Here is a 27,166-nt window from a genome sequence, read left to right as displayed (position 1 = left end):
ACTCTTTCTTTACTTTTTAGAGCACAAGAATAAATATATTGATAACAAAAGGATTTAACGTTGTAGTGGTAAATTCAATATTAGTTTTTTTAATAAATATAATAATGAAGAGGCAGAGTTGGTAACAAAGTAAAAGCAGAGAGCGGGGCCCACGACCAAAGAAGCATACGACATTTGACTGGACGAATTATGTACATGGAATAGGTAAATGACAACTGAAAATCTAATCTATCTTCTTCTTAGAATTGGCCTTCTTTGTTCATCTCCAGATAAGATTCTGCAACTCTCCTTCTTCTCCCTCTCTTCCTCCATTCTCAGGTAAAAAAATTCTTCTCTTTTTCGAGAGATTCTTGAATATTCTGTAAAATTACTTGAGAAAAAAAAATTCACATTTTGGCTCATTTTTTGCTTTTCAATGCTTCAAATTGTCAATTCTTGTAATATAAGCTCTTTGGGTTTTACTGTAGTTCATTCATTCATTTTGAATTTACGCTTGTTTTGCCAATTTTTTTGAGAAAATCATATCTGAAGCTCAGTTATGGTTTGGAATGCTAAAAATCAATTCTTGTATTGCAGTCTTGCAGTCTTTCTTTTGTTTGTTTTTAGAGGGGGTTGGGGGTTGGTTCTGTTATTGGATTTTCTTCAGTTGGATAGATGAATTTGAAAGTTCCTATCTTTTTTGGGTTTTCTCCAAATAACTCATGAAATTAAATATTCATCTCCATTGTGCTTACAAATGCTAAAATTTCTAGTCTTGTAATGAAAATTCTTCTAGGTTCTTGTTGTTATTGGTTTTACTAACAGAATCAATGGAAACATTTTAGGCTTTGGCCAAATTTTTGAGAAAATCAGATCTTATGTTCAATTATGTTTTGGAATGCTCAAATTCCAATTTTGTGATGTATTGTTTTGTCGGTTTGCTGCAATCGAATGATACACTTGAAAGTTCTAAGAAATCACATTTGTAGCTAAATTATGCTTTGTCAAGCTCAAATTTCCATCTGTATAATATGATCTTTTTGGGTCTTCATGTTATGGGATTTCAAATTGTAACCTATGCACTTTCCATCATATTGTAGTGCTGCTTATCTGAGCAATAATGGCTTCCACGGCAATGTTGAACTCACCTTGTAATGTTGGAGCTGTAAAGTTTGAGGTGAAACTGAAGCCATCGCCAAATTTGTTGTGTGCACGGCCTTCTGTTAAATTGAATCAAAGGAGGGTGTTGACCATTAGAGCTAGCAAGGAAGAGCATGATAATGGGTCTGGCTCAGGGCCCTTGAAAAAGATGGGCTTGACTGATGAGGAGTGTGAGGCTGCTGTAGTTGCCGGAAATGTGCCTGAAGCTCCTCCGGTTCCACCAAAGCCGGCTGCACCTGCCGGTACCCCTATTGTGTCTTCACTGGTTAGTTTTGAGACTTGTCATTATTTGTAATTATGTCAATTTGCCATTTCGGAGTTGGTGAGGAAGTGTTCTAAATGGACCATCTTTTTCATTAGTTTTGGAGGAGTGTTTTGATTGCATTAGAAGGTTTTTGTGAATTTTGGTTATGGTGGCATATTTTCTAAACTGCTAAATGTTGTTTTCTAATCTCCGCATCAAATTGTTACCAGAATTAGATATTCAAGAGTCCACAGTGTTTGATTTGTTTTTAATTGAACTAGCCAGATGTAAGTTGGTGGACTATGGTGTAATTTCATGTAATATACATTGTTTCTGAATGACTAGTAACTTACCAACTGTTGGAATACCAGAAGCTGTGGAGAACATATTCTGTGACAACTTGGTCACAATTGAGTATAGGCATCTCAATAAATGATAATTGACTTAGGATATAAAAAATGGATTCATCTACTGAATTGAGAAAAAAATTTCATAAATGATAGGGCTGTATTGGAAGACTGCTTAACTAGTGTTGATGGGTGTTATTACATTTTGAATTCAAGATTCTTTGTTACATTTTCAAGAGTTCCAGTTACAGAAAGCCTTATAAAGGAAAGTGACCATACTTTGAGAAAATTACACTGGGCTATAAAATCTTGAAGTTGACAGATAAGGTCTAACAAAAACATCTTTGAACATCTCTAACTATTCTTATATGGGCAGAGGATGCAGAATGTTCAATTTGATACTTGCAAATTACATGAGATTAACTTGTAGTGTGTTTCTGGTATTTTTAGAAACATCAAGGATCTTTATTCCATTTACACAAGGTGGTCAGTGATCTTTGTGATACATCCCTCTGGATATTTGACTCTGAATATGGTGTGTAGTTAATGCTTTATCCTTCAACTTCTGGAAAAAAGTATCCTTCAACTTCTACTCTTCTTGTAGGCTGTCAGTGGGTACTACATTTATTATTTCGTAAGTAATAGTGTTAACTTATTTAGTTTGTATATATGATAGCATCTTGGTTGAATTGTCGGACTGTATAATGAATGTTTGGTGATAATACTTTTAATATAGACTCAATACTGCATCAGAAGTTGATATGATTGATTTGCTATGTGCCTGTAGCTAATGACTGGATGTTGCATGTATAGCCAATCAATAGGAGACCACGTCGTAATCGTAGGTCGTCAGCAGTAAGAGCTGCATTCCAGGAAACAAATATAAGCCCTGCGAATCTTGTATATCCACTATTTATTCATGAGGGTGAGTACTTTCTGAGTTACTTCCTCTCTGCTTATGACCTCTGTCAAACTGTTTTTACAAATTGCACACTTGCAGGTGAAGAGGACACACCTATTGGAGCAATGCCTGGATGTTATAGGCTTGGATGGAGGCATGGTCTTGTTGAAGAGGTCGGTGAGCTATCCCTAGGATTCTTCATCATCTGTAATGGCTTTGCGTTCTTAGACCAGAGTTTCAGCATTTTGATTCTTTTAGCTGGTGAAAAATGATGTACCGATGCATTAGTTCACGTAAATAGCAAGCAAATGTGCTCTATCAAGTATTTAATGTTTAGAATAGATGGGGAGGTGGTAAGACACAATGAGCACTCCTGAAAGATTTACCTTTTGTCTAAGGGTGCCTAACCCAGTACCTCCACTTTGGGCCATAAGTAGCTCTCTCCTCTATTCATTTTTATGTGATTGGCCTTGTAGCCATGCTTTGTATTGGCTCATAGTGTTTCTAATTGATGATGATGTGCTTCATTGGTCATGCTGCTATGATTTTGCTAAATATTGATGGTGATTTGCTTTCCATAGTCCATTTGTTTTCCATTGTCGATGTTATTATGACTTAGACCACTATCATTACAATATTGCCGGTATTAATGATAAAATTTTTACCATAGGATTAGATTAACAAAATGCTATCCTTGTAATTTGTTGTAGGTTTTTACTGTTCAATTTTTAAGTTTATTTTTGGAGAAGGGTAGAGGGGTGGGCTCATTATTCACTGAGTCCCATTCGCCGAAGTATCGAACCATGCGCCAGGGGCTCAGGGGGGTTTCTCGGTTACCAAGAAAAAATTCTTTTTGGGTTGGGTAGATAAATCACCTGATTCGTTAGAAACTGAGGGTGTTGCACATAGACTTGGAACGTAGGTTAAATAAAGACTATGATCCTTTATGGATATCACACTTGTCAGGATTATTAATGGACATGCTAGACATCCTGTTTCTATTCATATACTTGATGAAAGAGTTATGTGAATTATACAGACCGTGCTCTTGTTTGGTAAAAATAATCAAAATAACACTGTCAAGAATTCTGCTGTCAGATTTCTCTCAGACACTTGCAGTGTGCATGTGTGTTGGTCCTGCTGGACATGTTTTTCAGTATTTTAAATATATATAAGACTTTGATTACAGCTACCAAAAAAAATTTTAAGTTGGTATTCATGAATATGCATTTTCACTTTGCGAGATTGGTTAGGATGGAAGACATCTTTTATTTTTGTAAGAATGAAAAGACTGATTTATTCTGTGGAAGGTGTGATAACTAAATACTGTTTTGGTAAAAAGGAAATTTTTGCAGGTCCTAGGTGCAGGTTTAAGTGCAGATATCAGGAAAAAGGAAATGAGCAATAAACAGAGAAATAAAGAAACTCATACAACAACTATTAAAACTACACCTCAATCCCAAACCAATTGGGGAGTCAGAAAAGCTACCATGTGTATACTTAAAATTTGCTAATAGGTTGATAATGTATAGGATGCCTCTTTTAATCAAGGGAATCATCTTGGACATTAAGAAACACTTTTGGCAATAATTGGTACTACACAATTCTTATTGTCCATGTTATTGACAGAGCTCATGTACGATATTCAAGGAAACCTACATTCGCTAGAACTGAAATTAAACAAAGTACTTGGGAGATAAAATTAGTTACTGTAAATCTGTAGTAACAAAACTGGGGTGTGCTAAATAAGAATTGAGGTGCTAAAAAGGGTAAAGAATGGGCAGGCTAAAATCCAGTGGATGATGGATAGGCTATAGATGGGTTTGCAGGCTGCAATCAATTGCTCATCTGCAGTTGCCGCCTCTATTGAGAAGTAAATACCGAGTGCAACTGGAATATTTCTAGAATTTAACCAGCTTCCAGAATATGACCATTCTTGACACTTTCTGTCATATGCTTTTAGAGGGCCCATATAAATCTTGTCAATGTTTCGGTTCCAATCTTGCAGTCTGCTACACATGATTTTCTGTACTTAACAAATATGGGTTGGTTAAAGATGCATATACTATCATATTTAGAGATTCAACTGTGATCAATAGCGCCTTTGTAAATACTTCTGTGCATTTTTTCAAGCAAGTAGAGTTACTTTTTCTTATGCAGGTCGCAAAGGCCAGGGATGTGGGTGTCAACAGCATTGTGCTCTTCCCAAAAGTTCCAGATGCTTTAAAGGTCCTCTTCTACCAGCATAAATTTCCATGTACCATCTGACTTCAGATTGTATAACTCATTTCCTGTAACTTCAGACCTCTACAGGAGATGAAGCTTACAATGACAACGGATTAGTGCCTCGAACAATACGTTTGCTGAAAGACAAATACCCTGATCTTGTATGTAGATACATATTACCTGGTTTCTTTTTATCTGCTTAAACAGCTACATTTTTCTGTGGGAAAACTCTGATGCTTCCTCTGATGTTTGATGCATTGTTGATAGGTTATCTACACTGATGTTGCTTTGGATCCATATTCATCTGATGGACATGATGGCATTGTCAGAGAAGATGGTAAGACATAATTTTACGTTCATACCAGCCTAAAGGCAAAACCTTTACTGCTGAACTTGAGAAAAAAACAGTTCTAATAGATATAATACTCATAAACCCTTGGAATCCATTTTTCTCTCTCTCATATAGCTCATCCTATGATTGTGGCTTATGTTTATTATCTTTGTTAACTTTTTAATGCTGATGCAATGAGGTAAGTTCTCTTTATTGGTTATGGCGATAACCAATAGCATTAGTGTACTTCGGTCTTTAGCTTCATGAGTTATTGTATGAAGGAGGAATGTGTCTTTTGAACTGGAATATCTGGATAATGATCTTTTCTTTCATCACTTTGGGCCATTATAAAGCATAAACCACCAGTAGCAAAATTCCTCTTCAACAAAACATCATACTTTCTTGTTGAAATCATTTACTTTATATAGCTTTTCAGTCCACCAATCATGAAAACTTCATACATCTTACTTTTGTGACTCCTATTTGTAAGATAATAACTGATCGCGTTTGAAAATAATTTGATTCTTGATGGCATTTATCATGCTTCCCTGGATTGCAATAAAAAAGGGCAATGCAAGTCATTTATCAAAAAGGAATTAAAGCTGCATTTATTGCTGCTACTAATTTTACAGAAAATATTTGCTGTGAAGATGAGGAAAAAATATCTTGTATTTGGTTTTTTAAGGGCTTATGATAGATAAACCTTTTTTCTTGTTTTCTCTTTCTATATATTTTTTTCTTTAAATAAAGATATGGAGAACAAAGGCCTTTATTTGGAAAAATTGGGAATGCTTTTAATTCCTGTTGCAGAATAGAAAGCTTTGTTTAGCTGCTATAGGATTCCTAAAGCACCTTGTAGCTTTTTCAATTTTTTGGGGGGTCTATACCACTCTCAATTAGGAGTATCTGCAGTTCTATTTTTTTCGGTTTTAACCTAAAAGGAAACCAAGCCAACTATGTTGATTTGATAGATATACAAACCAAACTCTAAACCAAATGTTTTTTTTCAGTTTTCCCCCCCTATTTTTTAGTCACGTGAAACACAAATTCAATTCACAGCTAAAGATAAAACCTCTCAAATGTCAGTATTTGTTTAGAAATAATCAAGCAGATAGATTAACTTTATCATCTATTGAAACATCCATAGATGAGAAGTTCACCATGAGACATGATAATTATCCACTTTCAAAACTGATAGAATGCAGCCAAAATTAACTAAGCTTAATGATTTAAAAATAATATACAAATCACTCCTAAATAACTTCAATATATGTGAATAGAAAACTCAAGCAAGCATCACAAACATGTTAAGACAAATTTACATTTTTTTGTTGCTAAAACTATTTAAAGTTCTAATAGATTATCTAATAATAGATATTTATGTGTATGGAAATTTATAAAAGTCCAATTGATACAAGTCAACGGACAAGTTTTTTCAGTCAGTTTGGTTTGGTTTTTTAGTAATACCTACTCTCTTTCAAGATTCCAATACTGCAGTTTGTATGTGCTTGAGAAAGGCTTCCAGCAGTTGATAGCTTTAGCATGGCCTCAGTTATGAATGTTGTCAAATTTTTGTTGGAGACATTTGTACTTGTTTCCTGTGATGTTAATTGTGTATCTCTTTTTTTGCATCAATGATATTTCCTTTTCCATTGAAGGAATAGAATTGGACGAATTTCCTTGTTAATAGAGGTTGAGCGAAGACAAAAAGCTTAAAGACAAAGAAACACAAAAATATTTGCCTTAATGTGGTTTCTTAAAAATGAAGGAACACAAATGTACAGAGTTAATTTTGACTTGTTGAATACTTAAGTTTGGTTTTTGTCATCTGTAATGGCTGCAGGGGTTATCATGAATGACGAGACTGTGCATCAGTTGTGCAAGCAGGCAGTTGCTCAGGTTATCTTCTATTTCATATGATAATGTTTCTTCACAATAGACAAGCTTCCATCGCTGTTTCTACACTTGCTTGTATACATATTTTCATTTTGACCTTTGTTGAGCTGCACCATTTTTCTTACTTTTGCAAGTAGTTTGACCTTACTGAGAAATCTATTCCCCATGTCATTTTGCTGGATTCAGTGGCTGATGGATATATATTGGCCACCATCTCTTTCTTTTTATTGTTTATTTTCCTTTCTTTTACTACCTACTTCTGATTCTTTTAAGACTGAACATGATTGTAATCATTATGAGTACTAAGTATAGAAATTTGCAATCCCAAAAAAGGTTAATTCATCCCAATGCTTTTCAAAACTAAAACCAGATATAAATCAGGTGTCTGTTCGTTTTCCCTTTGCTCTTTTATGCTTGCATGCATTTTGTTGATAACTTTTGATCAAAATGCAGTGTCTGATCTTGTTATTTCCTCTTCTTTTATCTTAGGCCAGAGCAGGAGCAGATGTTGTCAGTCCGAGTGACATGATGGATGGTCGTGTTGGAGCAATTCGAGAAGCTCTTGATGCTGAAGGATTTCAGCATGTGTCAATCATGTCCTATACGGCAAAGTAATTTTCAAAACTCATAAGTTCTGTCAATGTAGATATTATATATTAGTCCTGGAAATATTTAGCTGTTTGCATATAGATTCAGTATTCAACGAGGCATTTTTTCTATGTTTGTCCGTTACCCCTCTTGTATATTGAGAAGTATATCTTACATCTTAGGTCTTCAAGCCTAAATGGGTTAGCAGCATCATATAATAACTTCTCATTTTATCTTTTAATGTAAGAACTCAGAGGTAGCTTAAGATCTAGTTCTTTTCATGTAAGGGAACTTGATGATCAGTCACTCTGATGGTTCCGGACATTAGTGGTCTAACAACTTAGAACTCAGAGCTTTGTTTATTTTTATTTTTTTGCTTTTATGGATTCTTTGATATTGAAACTCAACTTCCATCTCTTTCTTGACTTGTTAGCTTGAATCATATTGCAGGTATGCAAGCTCCTTTTATGGACCTTTCAGAGAGGCTTTAGATTCAAATCCACGTTTTGGAGACAAGAAAACGTACTGAACAACAGACTATTATTAATTTTCTTTTTATCAATTATATCATTCATTATGTAGACAAAATGAGCTTGTCTGTGAACTTGGTTTTCACATGCAGTTATCAGATGAACCCCGCAAATTACAGAGAAGCATTAGTTGAGATGCAAGCAGATGAGTCTGAAGGAGCTGATATTCTTCTTGTTAGTATCGCGTTTGTTGTTCTGCAGAAATTTGGAAATATGCTATTCTTCTAAAGTTGCTTTTTTTGTTTTTTGCATATCAGGTTAAACCAGGTTTGCCTTATTTGGATATTATTAGGCTTCTTCGGGATAAATCTCCTTTGCCCATAGCTGCCTATCAGGTACTCAGATGTTCATTTATTTTGTTTGTCATCATCTTTTTTATATTAATCAAAGATTTAATAAATGTTTGCACTAGCCAGTGCGAGAAAACATAACTGCTGATTGTGCAGATCCCCTCTTGTATCGTAAAATTGCATCAACATCCTGTACAATAACCAGGTTGCACCAAAAAACTAGTAAAATTATACTGTATATCTTTGTTTAAGGCTATTTAAATTTCTCCTATGGCCTTCAAAAGTTCTTTCATTTCTTTCAAGCCAAAAGTCCACCAAATGGCTTGAGGGATGCTATGGAACTTCAGTTCGTTTTTAAGATTGTGCTTAAGAAGAATTACTTCATATTCAGCATTGTCATTTAGATGAGTTGCATTAATAAGTCCAACAAGTTCACTCAAGGTTTCCGGTGCAGCTGTGTGACAGATTTGAGATCTCCTCAATTTTACTTGCACGTTATTTTCTTTCTTGAACAATATATTTGTCAGGGATTTTGGAATCTGAAGCCTCTGTACAGTCTAGACTTGAGTTATTGCTCTGCAGGACTCGGGAAGATTTCTGGGGCTCTATGATCTCAGTATTTTTCGTCAACGCTGCACTTAGTATTTCTGATTCTTGCCCATTTGTTTACAACCATAAGTGATTCTAAGGGAAAAGAAAGCCCTTTTTCCTGGTTAATGACCCTCGCTTCCAAATAGAACTAAATGATTTGCCAAGTGAATGATGCTTTAAAACTTGTTTCTGCAGAACTGTTGAATTGTTCAGTTCTGTCAAGTACAACAGTTTAATTAAGTAGCATGCTGGTGTATTGAAAATAATTGCTAGTGGACTAATTCAAACACCACCGAGCATCATAGCGAAGGTGTCTTTCAATTATCATGCCAATTGGGAGTCTATTAAAACAAAATATGGAACTTGTGACATGAATGATATATGCTCATCAGAAACTCATTTTCATTTATATTCTTTAATGATGCCCTATCATCGTCTTCTTTTACAATTTCTGGTATCTGAACATCAATTTCTGTCAATCTCCTTGAACACTAATTTTTGCCTTCATTTCTACGCTATCGTCTTCTACAGTTTCTTGGGTTTCTTTCTACACAGGTCTCAGGTGAATACTCGATGATTAAAGCAGGTGGGGTTCTGAAAATGATTGATGAAGAAAGGGTTATGATGGAATCATTGATGTGCCTTCGACGAGCTGGTGCTGACATCATTTTGACCTATTTTGCTCTGCAAGCCGGTAGATGCCTGTGTGGAGAGAAGAGGTAAAAGCTAGCCGAATCATAAAAGGAATTCATGTACGAAGAAGATTTTCGAGTGAACTTTGTAGATTAGTTGATGTGAGTTTGATTTTCAAAAAGTAGCAGAATTGACTATTAGTCGAGGGTCTATCGGAAACAGACTCTCTACCTCACAATGGTAGAGGTAAGGTCTGCATACATCCTACCCTCTCCAGACCCCACTCGTGGGATCACATTGGGTATGCTATTGTAATTGACTACGTTGTTTCTGTATTGTGTTATTTTCTTGGCTACTCAAGCGGCGAATGTGTTTAGGATTATTTGATGTGAGCTTGATTTAGAGGGAGAGTATATTCTCTTTGTAACCATTTTGTGTATTTGCTAGCTCAACATTATAAGTTATTAATAAAAAAAAAAATTTAAAAATGAGTTAATTGTTTCAACTTCCAATCTAGGTATGTTGTTGTTGTTTCCCACATTGGCAATGCTACCATATATGGATTAATTTCCCTAAAGCTAATTGTTTACTTTTCTAGATTGTCATGACTCATGATGCTCAACACCTTTCACTTGATAAGTATTACACAATATGAGTGAATTAGGTCCTCTCCCTTGAGAAATGGGCATAATTCAACAAAATCAGTAATTACATACGCTTGTGTGTTTGGCTCCTTTTTTTTTTTTATTGTTGATAAACGGTTGATAAATCATAAATTGAACTAGACATGACTTTGATATCATGATAGATATGGATTTGTGCGTTATATATGCATGATTGTCACATTAAAGATCACTTTTTTTTAGAGATTATTGTTTACTTGTGTCTGCCAAACAAGGCCATGAGAATGAGATAATACAAACAAAAAATTGCAGAAAACTAAGTACATGCATGTGTGCCTCACCATTTCAACATGTTAGGACCTTTTTTTTTTTTTCTTTATTAATTTGTTTTTTCAGCTAAGTAGGTATCGAAAAATTGTTATGCCCGCGGATTTTCTTTTCTATACAAATTATATATTTGATTTATTTTGTTTTCTTTATTTTTATATTATTTTTATATTTTAATATGTTTTAGCAGATAACGTATCTTTTAAGGTTACTGATAATCTCACTTCTTAGGAATGATTATTTTAGAGGTCATTTATTCGAAGACAGAATGAACGTGGATTATAGTAACAATTTTGAATTATTAATTGTTCGTAACAAAATTGTGAATAGGACATATGGAGTACATCAAATTCTTGAATTTTATGAAATTCGAACAATTGTGAAAGTATTTGGTAGGATCTTTTCATTAATCAAGAGGAAGAGTTTAGGCAATACTTTCAAAGTGACTCTCGACGGGAGAATCCAGGCTAGTTTGAAAATAAATAGTAGTAAAAAGAATTCATTTTGAAACAGGAAATGAAAAGTCATACTACAACAACTGTAAATAAACATCGTAGCCCACCCCATCTACCTATTGTCGGAGGTCAATTGTTGCTCCCTATTAAGTCACGTGAAGATGCCGAATCAAAAAGAATTCGTTTATTCGTCTTATTATTTATTATATATATATTTAACAACAAGGGGCTAGGTCAACTATTCAATCTCCTCTCTGAAAAATAGAATATTGCTCAAAGAAGGTCCGCACATTTGAGAAGTTGAGAAGTTCAAAGACGATCAAATATCGTCTTAGTCTCAATCATAAATGATGTCGATCATGGATTGACGTATGTTGTTTTAGGACTCCGTGAATACCTTATGAGAAGTCAAAGATTTTGGATTCCAAGGAGGATGGTTGCAAGATTGAAACTTAAAGGAATTGACAAAGGGCATCAACAGGATTGGAGCCTGCGGCTTCATTTGACTCAACATGAAAAAATTTATTAGGTCCAGACATAGTAAAAGTTGACAAACTAAGAGCTCCTTTTTTATTCTATGGATGGTGGTGCATGGCTCGTTCTTAGTTGGTAGAGTGGTTTGTCCTGTTAATTTCGTTAACAAATGAGACCTCAGTCTGCTAACTTATATATATATTTTGCGTTTAAGTTCTCAGAAGAATTATAATCTTTTAGATTGCAGCAACGCACGAATCTGAATTTAGTCAAACCTCAATATTAATACAAGAGGAACTCAAGTGGGAAAGTGGAAACCAACGGGAAAAAAAAAACATCAAATTAATGTACAAAAAATATGAACATAGTGTGGTGGTTAGAAAAGTTATCATTCCCTTTCTTATGTCGTTTTCTAATATGAATTTGTTCTAATTAATTATTATAAGTACTTCTCAATCTTATTTAAGATTCTCCCATTCCCATCCCATACTTATAAAAAGATGATGTCAAAATCATTTGCCAAATAAGTGTTAGGCAAAAATAAGAGGAAATAAGCTGTCATTTGATGTCTTTATTGTAGTGGTGCATGCATGTGACTTCTAGTGTCGTCTTCTTAAAAACCCTTCTCATCCACTCAAATAATACTAGCCACTACCTAACAGCTCTATATTTGTTTTTGCCTTTTACTAGTTTCATTTTTCTTTTTTGATCAAATTGAATGTTTATTTTTGTTATCTTTATAACAGTCCCAATTCATATTTGCTTCTTTTGGAGAGAGAAATATTTCGCACATATTTTGATTGAATCAATAAAAAGGGAAAAAAATTAAGAAGTTTCTTAGTATTTCAAGGAGAATTTGTTTTCCACCATGCATTTTTACAGTGAGTTGATTCAATGAGAATGGGATAGAAAAATCATGTTTATTATAACACAAAATTCTCATTGATTCGTAAGGAGAAAAACCTTTGTTTCTAATAGTGCAATGCTCCTAATTTATCTTAAAATGTTTGAGATAGACTCAAATATTCTTTTTTATTTTTTATTATATGACCTTTATCACATGAGATCGATAATTAAATAAAATACATGAGATCTTTGTACGTAAGATCATTTCCTAATTTCTTTTATATAGTAACTGGTCATAGAAAATTATTTTCTGGACCGACCCAATTAAGTACAACGAAATGGAGGAATTCATCACTAAGAAAAATATATTACTCATCACTTTGCAAATTAAAAATTAGTCCATTTGAAACAGTTAAAAGTGAACTTAACTAGTGGTACTATATATAAAGTCCCACTAAACCTTTCCAAAGAAATTACACAAGAAATAATGGATAGGTTGATCAGTAGTAGCCAGTTTCTTCACTTAGTCCTCCTCCTACTCTTTATCATTTCCAATACAAGTTGTATTAATGCTCAGCTCCATCGAGATTTTTATCGGGATTCGTGTCCAAACGTGGAGTCCATCGTCCAATCAGCAGTTGAGCAGAAGTACAGACAAACTGTTATTACAGCAGCTGCAACTCTTAGACTCTTCTTCCATGATTGCTTTATTCAGGTATACGTATATTCATTCTTTTTGTTCGTATATATGTATATGCCTGTTAATTCACTATGCACTGAATATTCAATGCATTATGAAGTAATGGTGTACATGACATTGTCAGGGTTGTGATGCTTCCATCATACTGAGATCCTCAGGAAATAACACAGCAGAAAAGGATCATCCAGACAATATGTCACTTGCTGGAGATGGATATGACACTGTTATTAAAGCTAAAGCTGCAGTTGATAATGTCCCTGCTTGCAAGAACAAAGTCTCATGTGCTGACATCTTAGCCATGGCCACAAGAGATGTCATTGCATTAGTAAATCAATACACTCTTTCTTTCTTCTCTATAAAGGACATGCATGCTTCTTTTCTTTTAAAATATATGACTATACTCGAAGACGAATAATCTAGCTAATTGTTACGTATTGGATGTGTAGGCAGGAGGACCACATTATACTGTTGAATTGGGAAGGAGGGACGGCAGAATTTCTTCACAAAATAGTGTACATAACAATTTACCTCACTCTGACTTTAACTTGAAGAAGCTCCTTCCTATGTTTGCCTCTCGTGGTCTCTCTATCAGGCATTTGATTGCCCTCTCTGGTACATTACCTCTCTACCTATTTCTTCTTCATGTATTTTCTTTCTTCATTGGTAAAAGATACTATAAAATTATCAAGCAATAATCACGATTTATGCAGGAGCACATACACTAGGATTTTCACACTGCAACCAGTTCTCAAGCAGGATATACAGCTTTAACAGCAAACGCAAGGTTGATCCAACAATTGATGCAGACTATGCTACGGAACTCCAAGAGATGTGCCCACAGAATGCATCTCCTAGAGTTGTCATCCCCTTGGATCCAGACACCCCTCAAGTGTTTGATAACATGTATTTCAAGAATCTTCAGAGGGGTAAAGGGCTGTTCACTTCAGACCAGACACTGTATACTAAAATGGGATCAAGGAGAGTAGTGAACATGTTTGCATCAAACAAGACAGCTTTTGAAAGGGTCTTCATTGCTGCCATGACAAAGCTTGGAAGGTTCGGGGTCAAAACTGGAAATCATGGTGAGATTCGAAAAGATTGTGCTGTAGTGAACTAAGTAAACAGAAGATAGAGTAGATCAAAGAATTGTTCTAGGACCATTATGCAGCAGTTGTTTCAAATTCCAATAATTACGAAATAAGGTTTAATCATGTTAATGAAGATCTGGAGTAGGTAAAAATTGACTTACTTGCAACCTCCCCTAGCCCCTCACAAAAGCACCTACAACTGCTCCTAACCTGGCCCATAATAACGCACAATCGCTCAGGAACCTCCGTGAACCCAACGCAACCCCGCACAGGAAAAAGTAAGGAAAACACACACACATGAGGCCTCTCCTCATCACCATGGTAAACTTAAACTGAGATCGAATAGATACATTCAATAACAAAATGGACCAGTATAAATTATTCAAACAGTGTTTTCTCAATCTTAGAGAACAAACGACTACATGAGTAAGTTCAGTGAAAGTCCAACCTAAAACATGTGCAAGATGGCAGACCTGACAAACGACTTACAACTAGCTGTATATTCTACTTCCATCCCCTTAACCACATCCCACCCCACAATCTTCTAAAATTTGCTGCTAAATGAGAAGTAAACAAGAATTATCATTCTAAACTACAGCATCTGGTGTTGAACTATAAGAACAAAAGAATTAGCATTTATAACAGATGCTTAGGCACCAATAACAGCACCCAATTAACGGAACTTCTCAAAATTATGGCACTTCTATCCAGCCCACAAATGTATTGTGGACAATTCCTTCTCGCTAGATGAACCCAGCCAAAAGGATACAAGTTTATCCAAGATTCCTTCAAATATTGAAACCCTGGAAAAAATTCCCAGCTTTTTCTATAGTGACGAGGGGGGTACCAATAATATCAAGTAAGAGTATGCTACTAGGTTGTTCTCTATATCTACTGAAGTTGGATCGCCAAAACATCCATAGATTAGACCTAGTACCTCTTATCAGTCCCTGAATGGATGAACAACATGTGGTTCCTGGACCATGACTTTTCCAGTTTATTGTCAACATCTGAAGAAGCTCTCTGACAATGTTGAAAGAGAAAGCTATGCAGTGCCCCCTCGGTGAAGAATAAGATCTCTTGAAAACTTAAATAGGGGTTAAATGGGAAAACAATCATAATATATAATTTAGACACAAGTAATCTTCTCTGAGTTCTTGTAGGAGCTATCCAAAACTCCTTCCTGGACACTGAGGTTCTAGTTGAGCTCATCCATGAGATTTACGATCTAAACCCAGGCACTAGCTATTGCTGATAGCTGATTGCTGCAGTAGCTATTGCTGCTCCAATCACATTCAACAGGGACAGCAGAATCTACATTCTCAAGGCGACTTGATTCCCCAGATTTACAAATGGTTAGTCTCATTAAGAGAAATTGCAGCTTGTCCAATTGATGCATTACTAGACTCTGAATTTTTTATTTCCACATTAGTATCCTGGTCATCCATATCAATGTGGTTTTCACCAGACAATTCAGGCTTAGTACAGGCATTTGTCAGACCATTAAGGGTGCTATTATGGCAAACTTGCCATGAGACATCTTTCTTGGCAGATTGGTTCAATGGACGTTTCCCAAGAAAGCCAGGGGAAAACAGTGGCTTCGACTTTGCTCCAGAGAAACTCCCTCCATCTGATTTCAGGACCACATTGTGGATTCCATGAGATGATTTTTTTTGGTTCTGGTTAGCTATGTCTGGCATTTCAGAAGAATTTTGTAACTTCTTATTGTGTGAGATGTCCCCAAATTTTGATGCAGAGACGGAAGCATCATCCAGAATTTCACCATTTGTGGCTACAGAATCCTCCTTTAAAGAAGAATTCAAAAGACAGTCATTGGTGGTTCTTAGACATGGTTCAGTATCATCTTTACTGTCAGAAACAGGGGATTTTGTTTCACATTCTTGAATCTCAACTTCAGCCGAAGAACTAGCACCAAAGGAACTATTGGATACCACTCTAGAGAAAGAAGTTCCTATAGCTGCAGTGTATGGTTTAACATCCTGCAACTCCTGCCGGACATGAGAACTTGCCCCAGAATCTACCTCCTGATCCTCCATTCTGTCCTCGGGGGTGATCAAGGAGAATAGCTCCTCTTTGGCCCCAATTATCTTAGCTTCTGAACCATTAAGAGTTGGTGGTGAAAAAGAATCAACAACTGTAGCCGGAGATACTGTTTCACTGAGACATTCAACACGTTGGTCTGTGCAACCCAGTTTGTCTTCCACTTTAATTGTATCATGGTCCTCTTTCTCTAAATGTCCAAGAGGAAATAAGGATGTTCGCCGAGGGTAGATCCTGTCAAAAGCAAATGCAAATCAAGGTCATTTGCTTACAAAGGCAATGCAACATGTTAAATGGACGAGACATACATATAGATGACGGATCAACTAGATCATGGTCTAAAGAAAGTTACCTGCTATATAAGAGCATGTATGCTCCTTGAGAAAGCACTTCATCCAAATCAACATTAACCACCTAACAAAATTTGTAAAATAAGTCACACATCAATATTTTAAAGTAATAAATGAAGAAGTATGAAAAGGAAAAATAAATTGTCTATATGAAGGAATATCACATTGTACTGAGATTATGCTGCTTGAGGTAGAATATTAAGTGACGACCTTTACTAAGGCTCACACACGGTGACATTATTTCTTTATTTTGAAATTGGTACTGTTGTATTCCTCAGCATTAACGGATGCTAAAGACCATCAAAAGGCACACAGAACATATTACAGAAGGGAACAAAGACTCCTATAATCTCATCTATATCTTCTATACATTGTACTTTACACCAAAAGTAAACAGCTATAACACAATTCCACTTAACTATTTGTTGCAAACTCAAACATACATGAGAATCAATAGCTACATAGAGGAAATGGCGTCACATCCTACATAACAACACGGAAAATTTCTGAAAGGTGGCACAAGAAGGGAAGGTGCCAATATTATCTGTTGCTTATACTTTTTATTTGTGTATACATATATACCCAGGCAAGTTTGTATACATGCTAAAAACATGAAGTACATTCCAATCTAAAGAATAGAAACAGTATATTTCTCAGATTAGATACATCTACTACTGCTTCAACTCTCAAGCACAAAACTAAAAGAAACATATAGTTTTCTAAAGGTTCATTTTTTACTTACAGTACATTATCTTGGGAATGGGCACATATATCAAATGAGTGGGCAGTTTCTAAAAACTGTTAGTGCATGCACAAAATACCCTAAGGATGTCACCCATCTGACAAAAGTACATCGAGGCAAACGAAGGAGCCAACAAATAAGACAGAATTGAGATAAGAGAGAACACAACTAGCTTGTAGCCAAAATTCTTCTTCAAGCGGAAGTAGTGATATTTTTATTGTTCAAACAGATCTATTGAGGCAAATGTCAAGGATAATGTAGCATTTCGCTGGACATAGCAACTTATACAAATTTTGAAGCTTCAGAGATGCAGTGTAGATTATCAGCACAGAAGAATATAAATGAAAGTCCAACATGCCAAATTCAGCAACCAAACTAATGCATATTGTGCTTGGGGACAGCATACAACAAAAAACAAGAGGGTGTAGAGCAAATGAGATGTTTCTACCTTGCAGTCATCAATCCTGTACCAACTTCCACGAAAATCCTTGATATAGCATATGTAATGGCCGAAAAATGACGCATTCAACATATCCACATGAACAATAACAGCATATAGCTTGTAAATATCATTGCCGTCTCCTGTTTCACTCATGTACGGATGGAGATCTAATGTTTCAGGGAAAGTCACTCTCTTATTTAATTTGCCAAACCTACCACTCTGCATAAAAATTTGGACATAATTAAACAAAACTAGCAGAAATATAGATCACAAACTCACAGGGTTGCTTCCAAAATTAAATGGAACTTAGGGGTGAGGAATGTCAAAAAGAGAAATATATCCTTAGTTATTGTAAGTTACCCAAGAATATAGCGGGACTTGCGGATGAGGAATGTTAACAGAGAGAGACACTCCCTCGGTTATTGTAATTCAGCCCAGAATAAAATGGAACTTAGGGGTGAGGAATGTTAATAGAGAGGAGAGAGAGAAAATCCCTGATTTATTGTAATTCACTCATCCCATAGAGAAATGCAAATTCTATTTTACCGTTCTAAAAAGGATATAATAATAACAATTAGAAACGCTACACTAAGGGATTATCTTATCCTTTTGCTTTACAAGCTAGGGTATGCTTGGTATCAATACAAATGGAAGAAAAAGATCCATCTAGGTGACAGCTACTAGTTGAGGATAGGTTTTAGAGCCTGTTTGGATTGGCTTTTATTATTTGGCTTATTTTTATCATTTTAGCTTAAATTCAAGTGCCTATAAGCACTTTTTTAATTTACCCAAACACCCAAAAGTGCTTAAAAGCTATTTTGTCGTAAAAGCACTTAAAATAAGTCAATCCAAACAAGCTCTTAGACCCATATGGAACTTTTATTATTATAATTACAATTAGTATTATTCATATATGTTTGTAACGTATTTTTCACTTTTACTTTATTTATTATGATGATGATATGATATGAGCTTGAATGAAAAAATGAGGATTTATATAGCAAACCCCAATTTGTTTGGGACAGAGGCGTAGTTGTTGTTGTTGTTTTACAAGCTAGGGTGCATTCTTGTTTTTGAGTAGAACCTAACAGAAGAAACATGCTAATCCAATAATTTTTTCATAACAACTTCTTTTTTAATTTTAAGCCTTTGTTATGAAAAGATTGTTAGATTTGCCTTTTTTTTCTTCAATTGGGTTCTATGCAGATACAAGAATGCAACCTAGCTTGTAAAACATTAGGATAATGCAACCCCCCAGTGTAGCGTTTCTAATTGCTATTATATTATCTTTTCTAGAACTGCATTTCGATTTCTCTCTAACTTGAGAAATTATATTTCTTTAGCCATGTTCCTTTGAGCATACTGTGCCTTATTAGTGCACGCTAGAATGTGGAAATTCAAGGTCTCATGAACTACTACTAAAAACCTACTTTGTTTTTGTTTTGCTTGTGGACGAAATCCTATGGCTGGATCCTTTTAGACCTACAGGCCGACCAGCTCCGACCGCTTACATGAGCATAGAGAATCTAAACTGGAGCGTTTCACTGGCCCTAACAGGATAGGTAAGGAATCACTTTCTATGTTATGTATGGCCGTGCCTAAGGGCATATCGATTGAAGTAGATTCTTCTTTTGATCAATCAAAACCCCTTCCCAAACTATAATAATGTGCCTACTATGACAAGCTAACTCTATGTTAGGTGGCAAATAGTGAACTCATTTCCTTCCAACAATAAAAACAATATACATATTGCATCACATTGGACCCTTGTGAAGAAAAATATTTATGTGAGATTAGATTGACGTTAGATCTTAATTGCCAGCTGAGGCACATCTGGAGCCTGTACATCCTAGATTGAATATCTTTGCTTCAGCTGGACTTCCATCAGACCCTTTTATCTTGTAGACTTAAGAACCTAAATACATTCAATGTTGATGTGACTCCATAAGGTTTAGCTGAAATTTTCTTTTGTTTTTTTGAGAAATACATATTGACAGTCTCTCTCTCTTTTTTATTTTTGAGGACCTTTCCTTTTACTGAAATTCTCAGAATACACATTGACAGTCTCTTTTCAGAATTGAGGTGGCTCTCCAGTTTGTTCAGCACCAGAACAATCTGAAGGACTGAACATGAAATATCCACTCACATATCACATGATTAAATGGTACAAGAATAAACAATTATTCTCTACTTGTAAGGACCCACTATCAAAATTCAGGTAATATACACTAACAATAAAAGAACATTGTTTTTTTTGAGAACGGCAAGTGGCATTTCATTGATGATAAAACAGCACAAAGTACTGGGAAATTTACAACATCAACAAAGCAGTGAGCCAAAAAAAAAGGAGCAAACGCAAAAAAAGAGGCAAAAGAAAGATCTCTCTAATTGCTAAAGCCTCACTTAGACATGGAAAAGTTCTAGAGTTTCTAGTATGGTATATCCACATTTTTACCAAGTCCATAGTTTCCATCATTGGGACAAACAATTAAATTTATCCGCATTTCAAGCTGTTAAACTTTATTTTGTAAACAATTTACACCTCAACATATTCCCAGAGTTCATTCCTTCTAATTTGTCTTTGCTTCTTTATGAAACAAACCATAAATGTCCTCTAGTTATGCGCCCGTACTCTTTTGTCCCATTCAATATGACATCTTACTATGTAGGAGTCAACAATCTTTCCAAATATTTATATTTTTGAACAGGTAACAGTTTTGTGTATTAAAACACAAAGGGTGTGTGGTCCCCCCCCCCCCCATATTTACATGTAGATGAGCAAAATATTAAAATCCTAGCCCTTAATCTTCTCATAAGGAATCTAGTACTTTTCAAATATTTTCTTAATATTAATAGTTGAAAAAGAACTAGCCTTTTATCAAACTTCTTTTATAAGTAGTTCTTAAATATGTAATTTGACTTCAAAAAGATTGAAGTTTGATTAATACTCCTACAATTACCATTCTTTTTGGGCGAAAGAAGGTTCTTTTTTCCCTCATTTTTCGTGTATTATATACATTTGGCTGTTTCTAATTGCAGCACTAGAAAAATGGAACCATGGAAGAAGCGTTCAGGGGGTTTGAGGAGTTAGAGCTTAGCACATTTGATTGGCACTAACTTGTGGTCAACTCATTGATTCAGAATCCGATTGTTGCCGGTTGCTGTTCACACTTCGTTTCTACCTTTCACTTGAAGAGACTGAAGGGATTCCTTTAACAGTTCAACTCCTTTGAAGTAATTTTACATAGTAGCCATGTGGTTGGCTATTTGTCTTAAATGACAAGTTAAAAGGCAGTCCACTATTTGAAGTATCTACATCTGTTAATGGAATATGGTCGAAAGAATCCCATCAGGGAAGAGGACCACCTTGATGTGGGGATGACTTGCTGGAGAGATGAAAATTGGATATGAACCTTTCTTCAAATTCTCTCAAGAATTTTTGGTATTAGATAACATGTTCATGCAAGACTAGTATGACTCCTCACTTTAATCACATGAGATATAGGTCTTTGACCACTAACTAAAGACGGATAGGTCCTATAAAAAGAGCAAGGATCATTCATTTACATGTTTGGAAAAGAAAAGTTGTTTAAGGGCTAAAGTTTATAGTTCACTTTACCATGGATTATTGAAGCACAATAAATAGCAAAATGAAACCAACCTGAAACCTTTTCAAGGCAATTGTTAAGATATTTGGTGCCCTCCTGACCATTAGGCGCTTCCATGCTTTGACATAGTCATTGCATCTGCAAGACCAACCACAGTTGTTGATTAACGATTAGGTAGCACTATCAATCAACTATGCCTTGATTGGTTGTCAGCCAACAGCAATTTAATAGTAAGCTTTAAATAACTCTCACACATGGAAAAATTAAACATATCATCCAATAGAATTAATGCATAGGATCAATTGGAAAGCTAACATAAAAGTTACTGTCCAAACACAATTTTTGAAAATATTTTTGTAAGATGTATGTGACATTTGTCGTCAAATACTCTCCAAATAATAACTAAGTCAAAGAAATAGGACAGAAGAGTGACATATATCTGTATTAATCCACCATGTTATTAGATACATGTGAACATAGAAATCTAGGAATTGAATCAATCAGTATTGTAAGGTAAATACGAAACTATACATCATTGCTCAAATGACACAAAAATGGCATTGCAGATTGTAAAAAAGATGCAATTTATCATTAGCATGGAAAACCTTACCCATCACATTTATACAAGTTATCTCCATCAAGCCATTCTCTTGCTGTGAATTGATCTAAGCACTCCTCCAAAGATTCAGCATCGCCATGAATCTCTACTGTCAGATCCATCATATTTTCAAATTGATTTGAAACATTACTGCATTCTGTACATATGACCTAAAAAACAGAAATAATTCATTTAGGAAGAGAAGGAAAGGGAAGAGATCCGAATAATATAAGAGCAAAAACACATATGCAGCTTGAAATATCAAAAAACACAAATTATTTGGCAGAATACCTAATTATCCCCTTAAAATTGGCACCGTTTATTCGGTGGATACCTAAACTATTTGTAGTCCCAATTACCCTGGACTTTGCTAGCGCTCCATTATGTAAGCCAAATAATAAAGGTTTAGCCAAAATAATAGAGTTCCAAATGTGTATTTCTTTTTCTATTTAATTGTTAAATGCAATGGCTATTTCTTCCAAACTATTCCCTTTTTTCTTTTTGAGACAAATCTGTATTGGCTAGAGCTCCATTATTTTTAGCCAAATAAAAAGTTATGTACTTCTCAATGCAATGACTATTTGTTTCAACTATGGATTTCTTCTTTTTCAGGCCAAATCTATAAGAAGTTTGATCAAACTCCAATATTTTTAGCCAAATAAAGCCTTTAGTCTAAATAATGGAATTCCATAATTTCTTTTACCAATTTATACTGAAAAAGATAATCTGAAAACTTAATTAATTTAAAAAAGGTAAAAGATATATTTTATTTCAAAGAAAGTGCCATGTGGCAACACGTGTACGTCACTTCCATGAGATGAGATCGTCCAGGGGTAAAGGCTATTAAATAACCAAGTCTAGATGGGGTAATCAAGACTACTAATAGTTTAGGCGTGTAGCAAATAAACAGTGCCAAGTTTACGTGGGTAATTTGGTTTCTAGCAATATATTTTGATGATGCAACATTTAAAGTATAGAGAAAGTGTCAAGTCCTATTCTGATACTTTGGATAATGGCATGCTATGTCTTCTCCATCACAAATTAACATTACCTGAGATTGAAGGTGACCGCCAAATATGTGCTGAATAAGTGTTGTCTCCTGTGTGTTAGGAGGAACAGCCTTCTCTCCACCAAACTCATCGAGGCACACAGACTGCATCATGTCAATAGCAAACCTAGAAATGAAAGAATCTTTCCTTATTTTACATACCATATGCTTCCAGACACAACACACAGCTAATTATATCACATTGAACACTATAGCAGAAAATACATATCAGACTTCCAATAAGATACTCATCAAATTTACTTTATGAAAAGAAACATACCTCATAAATTCATGGGCATCCTCCTGCTTACCATACCCAAGATTACCACCAATATTAGGCAACCGTGAAAGTATTTTGATTGGTGAGAAGGGCTGCTGACTCCGACTAGCCCGTTCTACATGGTGCTGAAATTCACAAAGGAAGCACCAACCATTCCGCCTACCTGAGGGAAGAAAGGAAAAGTGCATAACATAAAGAGCTATTCCAATTACTTCAAAAAAGGCGCTAGTTGGTATACTTTTTAAATGGATTTACATTCTCTCAGATGGCCTTTCTCCAACAAGTAGGCAACAAGTGGCTTAGTGTATGTCAGACATTGTAGAACCACATTAGCAAAGCAACTGCACAAGAACCAAAAATACATTTAAAATATAGATACAAAAACAGATGGCATATCAAACAATTCTTGGTGGCTAGAGTGTAACTGAGGGATACCTGTTTCCACAATTAAGGAGCCCACAAGGTGGGAAACCTGGGCTATCCCAGTTAAAGAGTTCCAAGAATTCCTCATATGGGAAAAGTACCTAACCGATTTAACCAAAATTTGGTCAGGTGCTATAACATAAATGCATAGTTGTGTAATTAACTAAGACGGCGTATACCTTCTTTGAATGGTCTAGAATCTTAGAGGTTCCGCTAGCATGAGTCAGTGAAACAGCAGAAGATTTCCTCCCTTGCAAAGAACTGCCTTTCCCAGATAACTGTAAATCCTTGCATTTAAATTTGTGCCCTGAGTTCCAATGAGATCTCTGGCAAGCTTCAGAGCTATGAGAGGAAGAGAGAGAGAGAGAGAGAGAGAGAAAGAGAGAGAGAGAGTAGAACCAATCAGTAATTAACCAACACGGCACTCCAGAGTCCAGACTATATAAGGAAAAGGAAAAAAATTATGGTCACCCCTGAGGAGTGTTTTTAAAAGTGACATGTGCAAAGCGACAAGGTCGATCGGGCTTTAAGCGAAAAGTAGAACACGCCCTTTTTTGAAGTGAAGTGCACAAGTTACGTAAAATTACAAAAAGGGAAAGGGAAAAAATGCCCTTAAACTATATAAAATTGATGAATTGATCTGTCATAAAAACAAATCGGCAACATTGATCAAGGTCACACTTGGTTATATTTTGGATATATTCAAACCCCGTCGTTAGAGAAAAATCTCTACCAATTTATCATCACATATTGTGTTTATACTGTCAAAAAGAAGATTTTGTACAAAAACAGAAGTAACCGTTGTGGACACCAATTGATTGAAGTCAAGTTACTCTATCAGGTCGGGGCTCTATATTACAATTTAGTATAAATAGTATAACAGATTGTGCTAGATTGCTACAATATGGAAATTAGACACAATAACTGGTCACTGTTGTCACCATAAAGCAAAATTATTTTATGGAATCCAAAATTTAAATTTTCGTATAGATATTGATATTATTGTAGATTGTGTAAACATACAAAAAAGCTATTCTGTCTGGGCTTTAGATCCCTGTATATATAGAGAGAGAGAGATGCTATTATAGTTTGTGTATATGTGGCCACACCGCCACAGGAAGTTGTGCTGTCAAAGGCGAAAAGAGAGAAAAAACAATTAAGCTTGTTCAGGCATTAAGCGCATAGCACGAATAAAGCACGGGCTCTAATGAAGAAATTATGAATACCTAAATGTAGTTCAAAAACAGTAACTATAAACCCAAATAACAATTATATAGACAAAGAATTAAGAAAAAACTAAATGTAGGTGAATTACTTATAGTTTAGTGCACTCTCTTTTAAGGCAAACCACATACACCCTACTTTGCACCTAACTTGAGGACTTAAGCACACCTCAACTGAGCTTTTGACAACAATGGAGAGAAGTTACTTTTTATGGTATAGGGATCTATATAATAGTATAGAAGCAAAAAGTAGAAAAGTATAATCATGCATTTATAACCAAATTGTAGACTACAAAAGATTGACTGTTGTGGAGTGTGAATGATAGAACATTGAAAAGGCAGCAAATTTTATGTGGTTAATAATAATAGAAATTATTATGCAGTTAATATTAATGTAAGGATTGTCAAATGGTGACTAATAAAACAAAAATTGCTAACAGGGATTGACAAGGATTGTCAAATGGTGACTAATAAAACACAAATTGTTATCAAGGATTGACTCTTCTAACAGCATTTTCTTGTAGTTAATGCATGTATTCTTATTCCTTATTCTACCCCGCATAAAATAACACAAGGTATTAGCAATGCAGAGTTTAACCCATCAATCAAGTGGTGCAAGTTTTGTACCAACAACCAAAATTGCAGATTTTAAATTATTAAAGAAGTGTTTTTTTGGTTCCAATTGGGGGACATTGTATTAGTATCTGAAATTATTATTTCTTATGCAGCCAATCAAACTACCCTGAAGCTGAGTCTCTGTGTATATATGTAATAGCTGCCGTCAAAACCAAACTAGTAATAGGTAATACTAGTATTAGGAGAAAAAGAAAAAATCACCACATTGCATTTGTGTTTAGGAATTAGCATACCAGTACTTAACCATCTTGCAACGAGAGCATTGTTTTTTGGTGATATTACCGCATACGGCGCAACCTTCCGACGTTGCCGGCTCCATTCTGCGATCACCAAAACCGGCCGTCGGCGAAGCAGAAGACTCAAAATTAGAGTCGTCGTCAACGACAAAGTACTTAGAAGCGGTGCTCTTGACAAGGTAGAGTAGTGTCACTACGATGGCTATGGCCGTCAATACGAATTGCAAGTAGGAATTCAGATCCACTGCTACATGCATTAGAAATTTATACTTTTCCTACTATGCGAAAACACTTTCTTCTTCTTCTTCACAAAACAGCGCTCTCTCATATATGGCAGCCTAGGGTTTCGATTCCTCCATTGAATTGGAATAATTTGGGGGAATCTGCTATGGAATTTAAATTTCTGGAAAATGAAGAAAGGTCTATTTTTTTCTTCTTTTTTTTTCTCCTTATTTTTGTTCGATTGTCAGTAAGCTGAACTAATGTGCACCTTCTCAAAATATAAATAAAACAAAAGGACCTATTTATGATATCTCCATAAAATATACAATTTATATTTTCACATATTTTTTATTTTGGTGTGTAGTCAGTAGTATTATTAACTTCTGAGTAAATCTATAGTTTTGGGATTTTCATAAATAATTTTCGGAATTATGTTTTCAATCTATTTTCTTTCACTTTAAAGCTAATGAAATCATTTTATTGCCTTTTATTTGAGTATGAATCTTCTTCTTCTTTCCAGAAGTGTCTAGCAAGTTTAAACGTAAAATTATTTCAATATAAATGGAGCTTTATTTTTGAAAAACAAAAGCAAAAAGATGTTGATAGTTTTAGGATTAATTGGTATGGCTAGAGTTATCGCAGTGGCAATTTGTCATTATCCGGAAATGTCCCTACTTATGGATGTAGAATATATATGGTCCTTTATTAAAGAAAAAAAAATTAATGTATGTACTCATTAATTTTGGTATTTTAATTTTTTATTTGATAGTATTTTCAATTTATATATAACTAATCTATGTACTAGTTAGATGTCATACTTAATAGAAAAAAAATATAAAGCGACACCTAAAGGTAATTCGAATTTTTAAAAAGACACCTTAATTATGTAAGCGTCCTATTACTTCCTAAACAATTTTAAATTGATATTATTACATCATTTTTTTTCATCTGACATAGAGAGTGTATGCACTTTCTTAAAAAACGTGAGCAACCTAAAATAATGAATATAATTTTATTTTTACAAGTATTTTGTTATAAAATATATTTTCTTTTTTTCTTATTATTTT

General features: G+C 34.9%; 3 protein-coding genes across 3 annotated transcripts; 2 read left to right on the top strand and 1 right to left on the bottom strand.

Moving 5' to 3' along the window:
- Nucleotides 1–208: 208 nt before the first annotated feature.
- On the top strand, nucleotides 209–10,229 carry LOC129889467 (delta-aminolevulinic acid dehydratase, chloroplastic). Its single transcript, XM_055964764.1, has 13 exons — nucleotides 209–318; nucleotides 1,080–1,405; nucleotides 2,545–2,656; nucleotides 2,732–2,805; nucleotides 4,793–4,861; nucleotides 4,936–5,019; nucleotides 5,126–5,195; nucleotides 7,033–7,088; nucleotides 7,575–7,696; nucleotides 8,124–8,195; nucleotides 8,296–8,377; nucleotides 8,461–8,538; nucleotides 9,640–10,229. Exons 2-13 carry the CDS (start codon nucleotides 1,100–1,102, stop codon nucleotides 9,805–9,807), a joined length of 1,293 nt encoding a protein of 430 aa, XP_055820739.1. The 5' UTR covers nucleotides 209–318; nucleotides 1,080–1,099; the 3' UTR covers nucleotides 9,808–10,229.
- Nucleotides 10,230–12,929: 2,700 nt separating this feature from the next.
- Nucleotides 12,930–14,382, top strand: LOC129889466 (peroxidase 16-like). Its single transcript, XM_055964763.1, has 4 exons — nucleotides 12,930–13,157; nucleotides 13,267–13,467; nucleotides 13,589–13,754; nucleotides 13,853–14,382. The coding sequence occupies exons 1-4, from the start codon at nucleotides 12,930–12,932 to the stop codon at nucleotides 14,257–14,259; spliced, it is 1,002 nt and encodes a 333-aa protein (XP_055820738.1). The 3' UTR covers nucleotides 14,260–14,382.
- Nucleotides 14,383–14,581: 199 nt separating this feature from the next.
- On the bottom strand, nucleotides 14,582–26,361 carry LOC129889464 (ubiquitin carboxyl-terminal hydrolase 18-like). The gene is made up of 11 exons (XM_055964762.1): nucleotides 25,875–26,361; nucleotides 23,962–24,124; nucleotides 23,795–23,883; nucleotides 23,615–23,700; nucleotides 23,360–23,522; nucleotides 23,083–23,206; nucleotides 22,044–22,201; nucleotides 21,487–21,571; nucleotides 17,832–18,044; nucleotides 16,644–16,705; nucleotides 14,582–16,525 (listed from the first exon to the last, which is right to left on the bottom strand). The coding sequence occupies exons 1-11, from the start codon at nucleotides 26,132–26,134 to the stop codon at nucleotides 15,577–15,579; spliced, it is 2,352 nt and encodes a 783-aa protein (XP_055820737.1). The 5' UTR covers nucleotides 26,135–26,361; the 3' UTR covers nucleotides 14,582–15,576.
- Between the last annotated feature and the right edge of the window lie 805 nt (nucleotides 26,362–27,166).

The sequence above is a fragment of the Solanum dulcamara genome, chromosome 5, assembly GCF_947179165.1.
Source record: "Solanum dulcamara chromosome 5, daSolDulc1.2, whole genome shotgun sequence".
Lineage (NCBI taxonomy): Eukaryota > Viridiplantae > Streptophyta > Magnoliopsida > Solanales > Solanaceae > Solanum > Solanum dulcamara.
This window is presented reverse-complemented; position numbering and strand designations above follow the sequence as displayed.